The sequence below is a fragment of the Temnothorax nylanderi genome, unplaced genomic scaffold, assembly GCF_030848795.1.
Source record: "Temnothorax nylanderi isolate EJ_2023f unplaced genomic scaffold, tnyl_v1.0 TNYL_tig0137_pilon, whole genome shotgun sequence".
NCBI classification, from domain to species: domain Eukaryota; kingdom Metazoa; phylum Arthropoda; class Insecta; order Hymenoptera; family Formicidae; genus Temnothorax; species Temnothorax nylanderi.
The window spans coordinates 120,702-129,352 of record NW_027249199.1 but is presented as its reverse complement, the minus strand read 5'-3'; the positions used below and the strand labels follow the sequence as shown (position 1 = coordinate 129,352).

The window sequence follows — 8,651 nt, the reverse complement described above, 5'->3', positions numbered from 1 at the left end:
ATTCTTACAATTTCGATTAGTGTCACCTCTTATCGAATTATATTATCTTGATACTTTGTCGATTTTTTAAAATTAAAAATTTTATCCGTAATTTACAAGAGGACCATATGTAACTCTTATCTCGGTCGGTAATAAATCAACCGCAAAATTTTTAATTCTCAAAAAACGTTAAATTATCAGGAAAATATAATTAAGTAAGAAGTGGTATAAACTTCCAAACAATACTACAATTCTAAATTTAAATTTTATTTATTATTTCCCTTCTTTTGTCTACAATTCTACACTATAGAGACGAAAAAAAATAAATAAATTTAGATGCAATGTGCATGCTTCAAATAAAATAAAAAAGTAATGCAATTTTACATTAAGGCATTCTTGGTTTCTTATAAATTTTTTGTACACAAATTAAACATTGCCTAACATTATATAAGTTTATTAAATTATTCTAATAAGTACCGCTCTCTCATTTATTTCAAATTTCTTTTAAATGCATTAGAGGTATCTCATTGAAAAATATCTTTTATATATGAAATATTTTATTATAAAAATTTTATTGTTTAATAATACTATTATACATATATATGACTGTACTAACAGTCATACATTCTAACATCCTTGCAAGAAATCAAACATAAGAAATGAAACTATTTTCTTCAATATCTATTTACAATAAAACATCAAATGAAAAATAAATTATGATTACTCTAATCGCGTTCACATAAACAAATCTGCCAAGTATTCCTCAAATTCTTTCTCTCTTGTCTTTTCCACGTCTTCAGTTGGTTTTTCTTTCCAGATATTCGACTCATTCGTGTCAGTATTTTCACTGCTTTGTATTTCAGCCGATCTGGAATCTATCTCCGCTCTATTATCTGATTCTGGAGTACTGGATACAGTAGCCACATCGTTGTTACTTTCGGAATTTGTGTCTAAACGCTTCAAAGACTTTCCCCTTTTCACCTCCCGCTTTTGTGACCGATAATTGAGTTTTACCGAGCATTCCGGGCAAAGTCCTTAACATAAAAAGAAAAAAGAAATAATTAATTTGTCTTATGGGCGGAGCAGTCTCATATACATATATATATATATATATATAGATTGTCTTGTCTTTAAACTGATTATAAAACATACTTAATTTTACTAGTGCATTCTTCTTTTCGCCATGTTCTACATAGCCAAAATTAAGCTCCCAAGAACGCAAATTCTCTTTCTCCCTGCACGTTTTACTGCCACACTCAAACTGTCCTTTTCCAACTATTACTTCCTTCTCGGTTCTCCATCTCAAAGCAACCTACGCATATCAAACTAATAATGTTAATTAACTTACTCATAATTATTTTTATAATCAATTCACCATATAATCAATACGGAGATATAAATACGTAATAAAGACATTTCGTACCTTATTATGTTTGTAATACGTAAGATCACATATGCAGTACTCCTTGAACAATTTGTCATAGTATTTCTTAGCTAATTTTGCACCCCATGTGTCTGGAATATCCTCTTGCTCCCAGAGAAACTTGTGGTTCTCTCTGATGACATCGTAATCAGTTTTGTCTCGGGACCTCGAAACGTCAAGTGCTGTTTATTACAAATTTTATCAAATTATAACTTTCATGCTACTAATTAATGATAAATCCATCGCAAGGAAATGACAAGGAAATTATGCTCCTCTTAAAAGTATAGTAGCTCTTCTAGCTTTTCAGTTGACATCATACTTTCTATAGCATAACTATAAAATGTGAGAATCTTAAAGGGTTACAATTCGGGAAGAAAGCATTCACGAATCCGATAATATTTTTACATTTTAATGTAAAATAATGCAACATAATATATAATATATACAATTACAAAATAACAATGGATAAACTTTACTGAAATATTCTCAGGAATAGTCCCAGTGCATTCAGCCGTTGAAGAAAACAAGAAAAACAAAGTAAAATTGCGCAAGATTGCAGAAAGCGGAGTCGATCAAGATGATCAAGATATATATCACTTGTCACTGTCCGATGATAACAAAATTAGCTTCCACCGAATATCCGCAAATGTAAAACCGAAAGATTCAACATACGTGTCTCGTGTGAACGACGATACAGACTTCCCGTAGACTGTCAGGTAGTCGTTGACGAGTTTCTTGTGCCTGTCGTAAGCCGACAAGTGCGCGTACGCCGGAAACATCGCCGTCTCGAATCTCCTCGCCTTCCTTCCACGCGACGTAAACTGGCTCTCCTCTAGTCCTCTGATCGCTCAGCTGATCGCAGTCCGCTGATGTTCAGTGTAAGAAAATAGACCCTGACTGACCCTGACAGACCTGGACAGACCCTAAATTCTAACATCACTGCTTTGCACATGTGCAGTGTGCACCAGTGTGCACTAGTCGAGACGTCTCGTCTTGCGCCCTGCGCCCTGCGCCTTGCTACTGCACTTTCTGCGCCTAAAACAAAAGTGGGTGTACACTGTACATAGATGCTAATTAAGAAATATATGTGATGTCACAGCTGTTTTCTGATTATACAAACAATTTATCGTAATCTCGTCAAAGATATAATTGCATGAATGTTCACGAGTTGCCCGATGATTGTGAGATACGGATAAAGATTGCAGACTGCTGCAAAATTATCGTCTGAACTTTAGAATCATCCATATAGATGTAAACAATTGTTATGCTAACATTTGTTGATCGACATCGAATATGACGTGGTAAGTAACTGCAACTTTCAAAATGCGTCGATGCTTCAATATCTGGCTATCAGATCTCGCGAACTTACATAAGATGTGTATATTGTACGAGCAGGAATCCTTTGAAGAAGAACTATTTGACCCAGAGGCCAAGTTCTGCGTCGCCACTTTTGTCTTATACGGAAGATAAAGAATTGGACGTTGTTGTCCAAAAGCTCATCTAGTACGTACATTCGATCAAATTGTTCTGTATTAAAAAGTTTGTACAGTGCGAACTTACTTTCTTTCTTTGTTACAATTTGCAAGTACATAGTCTTTTTTGTCAAGTGCAATTGCTTTCGACTGTCTTTCTCTGAACAACTAGATTTTTATGCGCCGCACTTGTTACTTAAAAAGATCATTGAATGTATTACAATATCCGTTCTCTTTCCAAGTGTTGAGAGCGCAATAAGAAAGTTGACCAAGGAGATGAAGAAATATATAGGAGCTCTGACAAATCTAGACAGAGCTGATCAACGATTAAGTACAAATCTCATCAATTGCGGGCTAGCACAGAATAATAATGAATGTAGAAAAATAGTGGAAGAGTACTATTCTGTTGCTACACAAGTAAGTTAACATGTTATACCTGTAGTGACGCGCTAACATTTCCCCTCGAGATACTATAATTCACGCTAATCACGCTGTCTCGCGCTGTCAGGTGGGAAAGAACATTCAGGAAATCAGCAGCTTGTGCCATAAGACATTTATCGAACCTCTAAAAAAGTTCAGAAATGAATTTATCACCATTGCTGCAGCGATAGCAAAGCGTGAGGAACTAGTAGCTACGTGGAAATACGTGTATAATCGTGTAAAAAAATTACAAGAGAAAAAGGACAGGACTGCGAGCCACATCGCGAAGCTGGAGAGAGAGCGACGAGCGGAGGAGGCAGCTGCTAAAGAGTTGAAGACTATACACGCTCAGTTACTCACGGAATTACCAACGTTTCTCGGGAAAAGATTGGAATACATCAATCCGAGCATTCACGCAGTGATCACGATACAATTAAATTATTACGGCCACGCGACACAGTTATACACGCAATTAATGCCTATTCAATGTTCTTCTGAATTCACATCGAGCATGATACCTGAGGAGGAACATCAGCGAATTATTAATACCGAATTAAATAGACTGAGAGCGTTAACTATAGTAAAGGACCATTGAACAAATACAACACGTTCCTCTAAAAATTTCTAAAACAGTAACAACACATACATAGAACATATATATATATTTTTTTTACAAAATCATTTTCACAAAAATGTGTTATTATTCGTTAAAGTTATTAGTTCGAAATAATTAATCAGACGAGTAGAAATTATAAGAATGTTTATTTCTGTGGGATGATTAAATAACAAAGTAAAGATGTTCATTGCTTGGCAGTATGTACATCGTCTAATCTTTTGCGTTTGCGAAAATGTACCGCTTTAAGATGGAATCATTCCTCGGTTTCTTTTAATCTGGGCACCTATGCGCCGATTGTGATTGCCTTGTGTAGCCTTGTTTATATTTTTCTTCCTATTATTAGTCTGGCCGTTCTTGTCTTGCTTTTGACCTTTTGGCTTGCCTAAAAAAAAAAAAAAAAAAAAAAAAAATTACAATTTAAAATCTGAATATAACTCAATGATGCAAGTTTCATTGAATCGCCAAATGTTACCAAAGCTTTTCAATCGGTAACACGTGAACAAGTAAACAGATCAACAATCAAACAAAAGATGAAAAGTGATTATTTGTTAAGCACCTAGTTAAATTGTGTTAAATATACTTAATAAATATACTATATAATTAATGTTATTGCAGATACCATTCCGAAATGTAATAGATCACTATTTCATTGCACATAATATGTAAATACAAATAATATATTTCTATAAGTTGAAACAGCGATTTTGTACATTTGTCGAATAAAAATTAAAGTATTTTATTTTGTATCTGTTATCGTATGTTTTAATAGCTTAATAAAATTGTAAATGGTTTTAAAGAAATTTAATAAATTTTGCAATTTACCGTTTACATCGTGAGCATTTCTGCCATCTCCTGCGGATTGTCTTCGCTGTTCAGCTTTAGCGCGCAATTCCGCTGGATTTTGTATGAAATGGTCGTTATTCTGTACAGGTTTCTCTTCTTCATTCTCAGCGTCATCCTCCGAGCTAGCATTATTTTTATCGCGTGTTTGAAATATCTGCGTAACAAATTTGTTGCATAGGAAACAAAATTCACGTAAAATCATAAATTAAAGATAAAGAATATTTAAACTGACCCTCGGAGTGGTGAAAGGCCTAACGTCTATTTCTGTGGAATCGTCCGGTGCGCTACCACGAATGTCATGACTATCATATGTGTCGTCATATTCATCATCGTATTCATCGACGACAAGGCTGTACTTTTCATAAATATTCCACGATTTCTTAATTTCAGACTTGTCATTCAGCATTTCATTTGCATTTCTGTATCTACCTTTCCTAGAAAAAAAAAAAGGTATATTTAATTATAACAGGACTGTTAAAACATGTAATTTTGTACAAATTCAATGACTTACTTTTTCCTTGTCTCCGACTCTGCAAAGTTCTCTGTCAAAATTTCGAATTCAGTGTTGTAAGAAATATCTAATTGTTGAAAATTGCTGGCCAGATTTACATCAGGTTCCGCAGCAGCCGACGTTCCCTAAAATAATACATAATGCAGATTAATTTTCGCTGTTCTGGCTTGTCATATAGCACAAAAATTATTTTATCACTTACCATTGGATCCGGTGGTATATATGGTATTGTCTTATCAAATTCTTTCAAATTATGTGGTAAATCATCCTCCAAAACTGCATTTATCACAGATTCAACGTTATAATTATAATGATTTAAACATAGCTGAAAGTTTTAGATTGCACAAATTTATAAAAATGCTATTTAATATATCCTTTATTTGGCAAATTTAATGTTTTGCTTTTCGTCCATTATTTCTATTTATAAATTAATAAACTTAATATATACGAATATCTTACCTGTATGAAACCTTCACCATAGTCAAAATTGCACAAAACTTCTTTTACTTCCGAGATGAGAGCCATTATGTTGAAAGGATCTTCTGAAGCAAAGTCTATCTTATTGTTTACGCAATTCACATCGTTGGAATGTTTTTTTTGTTGATTGCTTTGAACACCGCTAGATCCAGCAACAGCTATCTATAATATAGTACATAATAACAGAAAGTAGTTATAAATAACCTACGCATATATTTGCAAGATTGTTACTTACATTAGTATTATTGAGAGATGCACTAGCTGACGTCTTAGTATCTCCAATTGATGCATGCAATGATTGTAATATATACTCGCATTTTATTGTATCACTGATCATTGAATACGTAAAGGAAATTAAAATTTAAAAATGTCTCTTTGTATAATTACAATATTGTAATTTCTTAAAAAAAAAGGATACACTTCAGGACAAAGTTTGGTCATATTTTCTAGATCAACATCAATCGGATAAAACTGATGATAATCTATAATGAATTCTTTTTCAGATATAGCATTCATTAGTAAATTTAAATATTCATCTATGCAATTTCTTATCTCGTCTTCCGTTATTGTGTTTCTGCAGATGTAACGTTAGTAAATAAATCTTTTAATCAGGATGATATCCATATAATTACTTTCATAAAGTGGTACTTTCTCATACTTACAGCTTTTCCTGAATATTTAATATAGGTTCATAGATAATAATTCGATAAAGGTTTAACATTTCCACTCTGGTTACATCGAGACGATGCTTCAATTCAATGTACTTTGGCATACTTTCCTCGTTATACGCTAACTTATCTAACTTTTTATACATCTCAGGTATTGTACTTCCATATAATGAAACTATCCTAGCAAACAGAAACAATATAGTGGCACCAATATAAAAATATCGCATAATAATATATTGCAAGTTTGAACAAAGTGTATAGGTGTACAAATAAGAGAACTTGGATTTAGTAAAAACTGTTGAGTATTAAACAAATTGGTTTAATACTCAACAGTTGAGCATCAATGTGTTGCCAAAGTATTATAAAATCTGTTACATTAATTAAATGCCAACAGTAAAAGAGTCTTTATTCACTTGTTTATGAAGTCATCTGTGTGAAATGTGGCAGTTACTGGAGAATAGCTTCTTAATAACGCAGTAAGAGTTGATGATACATCTAGAACATAGATTATCAAATCCTCTAAATTATACAACGTCATCTCAATGGAGCTTCCTCTCTCTGAAAGTGCTACTGCTTCAGTCGCATCACTTGGACAATCCTCGAATCTCCGTTCAACATTTTCGAGAGCCTACGGTAGCAAGAATGATTAATTAACTCAACTGAAACCAAAATTATAGCAATTTCTTTATAATCTGCAAGTTTCTACTTAATTTTTGATCATACAATGATTGCTAATCACATTTATAAACAAATTTTACTCTGAAAAATTAGTTATATTTATTAAATTCATATTTATAATGGATGTTTCTTACATGAATATAGTCGTCAACGATCAAAATATGATACAAAAAGTTAATGTTTTTTTTTTTTGTATAGAATGTTTTAACAGTATACATTACCTTTATAAGGCACGGCACAGACTTCTGAAGGTCGTCATTGTACATTGGCTGTAGACTAAATACACTATGTACAATTTTTTCCACTACTTTGGCATTTTCTCTACCATACAGTTGACACAGATCAAATATAATTGGTATTGTAAATATATAATTGTCGTACAACAAATTTCCAAGGAACGGACGGCTCATATATTCCCCCGGATTCTTCTTATTCGTGCAGAGACGTGCAAAGATGATAAGTACGTTACGATGAAGATTTTCCAATGCCTCGAGCATCTTCGGTTCGGCAGGAAAATTTTCTAACGTGTAGAAAGGCGGGGCCTCTTGTAAAAAAGATACCAATGTATCCATAATCGAGGTATTGTACACAATGTTGGACCAGAATCTAAATAAAGGAAAACTGCTTGTAGTAACTGTTACATGCTGTTAACAGTGTCAAAGCTATCAAGAGGCATGTTGTACCGATAAAACGGAAGGTCCAGTAACCAATTTAGATCCTCGATGATGTAATTCACAACCTCCAGCCAGCGATCCTTAGCACCCACAATTTCTGACCCATCTTCATTGTATATCTCTGGCACTTCGTAACGTAGGAAGTAACGCTTGTCCGCCCATTTGGCATTCTAAAAATCGATATTCGTCAATACACAGGATGCCTGAATATCAAACATCTGGCTCATTCATACACAGTCGTTGGTATCAGAGTGAAACAGGAGCCTGACGGATGAATTCTGACAGACACGAATTTTTACAATGCCACGTTGCAGAAATTAACGTACCAACGCATTTATCACAACAACCACCCCGTCATTCTTGATATTCAGCTGCAGTTCCTCAAGAGGCACGCAATCCGGATTCTGCTTAACAGAAAAAAAAACAAACATTCGATTTGTCTCCTCCCAAAAGAAAAGAACACAGATTACAAGTACACGAGAGTGTCAATTACCTCGTAAAACTTCATGATTTTACGGGTTGCATTGTCTGTCGCAAGAACTTGGTGTGTTGCCGATTGTCAGCTCGACAGAAGAATGGGAATGGGAAACCGGACTGGACAGAAATCTTGACTCTCGACACTCTCGACGGGGAAAACGTGGGCGTGACAAAAGCAGACGACAGGCAAGTGAGGCAAGCCTAGAGCAAAACGTTACACACTGGAGTGGACCGTCGAGTAGCGACGTAGCGTGCCGTAGCGTATTACTCGAAAAATTCACGGCACAGAAACTATACAGAAAGCCGGGCAATCCCGGCCTGCATAAATCCACGGTTATCTGTGAATACGTGACTGTACGTCATGTACGTGACACAGATACATACGCATGTATTGTACTTCCTGAAAGCCTGAA

General features: G+C 34.5%; 3 protein-coding genes across 3 annotated transcripts; 1 reads left to right on the top strand and 2 right to left on the bottom strand.

Moving 5' to 3' along the window:
* Window positions 1–230: 230 nt before the first annotated feature.
* Window positions 231–2,356, bottom strand: LOC139777060 (protein FRA10AC1 homolog). The gene is made up of 4 exons (XM_071714254.1): window positions 2,075–2,356; window positions 1,403–1,568; window positions 1,132–1,291; window positions 231–1,013 (listed from the first exon to the last, which is right to left on the bottom strand). The coding sequence occupies exons 1-4, from the start codon at window positions 2,179–2,181 to the stop codon at window positions 715–717; spliced, it is 732 nt and encodes a 243-aa protein (XP_071570355.1). The 5' UTR covers window positions 2,182–2,356; the 3' UTR covers window positions 231–714.
* Window positions 2,357–2,455: 99 nt separating this feature from the next.
* LOC139777059 (bridging integrator 3) lies at window positions 2,456–4,738 on the top strand. The gene is made up of 4 exons (XM_071714253.1): window positions 2,456–2,703; window positions 2,798–2,905; window positions 3,117–3,291; window positions 3,383–4,738. The coding sequence occupies exons 1-4, from the start codon at window positions 2,696–2,698 to the stop codon at window positions 3,887–3,889; spliced, it is 798 nt and encodes a 265-aa protein (XP_071570354.1). The 5' UTR covers window positions 2,456–2,695; the 3' UTR covers window positions 3,890–4,738.
* On the bottom strand, window positions 4,038–8,576 carry LOC139777052 (activating signal cointegrator 1 complex subunit 2). The gene is made up of 14 exons (XM_071714224.1): window positions 8,255–8,576; window positions 8,088–8,165; window positions 7,771–7,931; window positions 7,309–7,693; window positions 6,823–7,037; window positions 6,404–6,589; window positions 6,160–6,315; window positions 5,977–6,070; window positions 5,724–5,903; window positions 5,467–5,589; window positions 5,265–5,389; window positions 4,986–5,187; window positions 4,733–4,907; window positions 4,038–4,292 (listed from the first exon to the last, which is right to left on the bottom strand). The coding sequence occupies exons 1-14, from the start codon at window positions 8,267–8,269 to the stop codon at window positions 4,153–4,155; spliced, it is 2,235 nt and encodes a 744-aa protein (XP_071570325.1). The 5' UTR covers window positions 8,270–8,576; the 3' UTR covers window positions 4,038–4,152.
* Between the last annotated feature and the right edge of the window lie 75 nt (window positions 8,577–8,651).

Excerpts from the sequence above, each read along its gene's own strand:
- LOC139777059 (XM_071714253.1), top strand. Across the intron at positions 2,906-3,116 it reads GTTGTCCAAAAGCTCATCTA|TGTTGAGAGCGCAATAAGAA; the intron begins GTACGTACATTC and ends TCTCTTTCCAAG. Across the intron at positions 3,292-3,382 it reads ACTATTCTGTTGCTACACAA|GTGGGAAAGAACATTCAGGA; the intron begins GTAAGTTAACAT and ends TCGCGCTGTCAG.
- LOC139777052 (XM_071714224.1), bottom strand. Across the intron at positions 5,188-5,264 it reads GAGTCGGAGACAAGGAAAAA|GAAAGGTAGATACAGAAATG; the intron begins GTAAGTCATTGA and ends TTTTTTTTCTAG. Across the intron at positions 4,908-4,985 it reads GGCCTTTCACCACTCCGAGG|ATATTTCAAACACGCGATAA; the intron begins GTCAGTTTAAAT and ends TTTGTTACGCAG.
- LOC139777060 (XM_071714254.1), bottom strand. The coding sequence starts at position 2,181 with ATGTTTCCGGCGTACGCGCACTTGTCGGCTTACGACAGGCACAAGAAA. Across the intron at positions 1,569-2,074 it reads TCGTCGTTCACACGAGACAC|GTCCCGAGACAAAACTGATT; the intron begins GTATGTTGAATC and ends TGACGTTTCGAG. Across the intron at positions 1,292-1,402 it reads CGTATTACAAACATAATAAG|GTTGCTTTGAGATGGAGAAC; the intron begins GTACGAAATGTC and ends TGATATGCGTAG.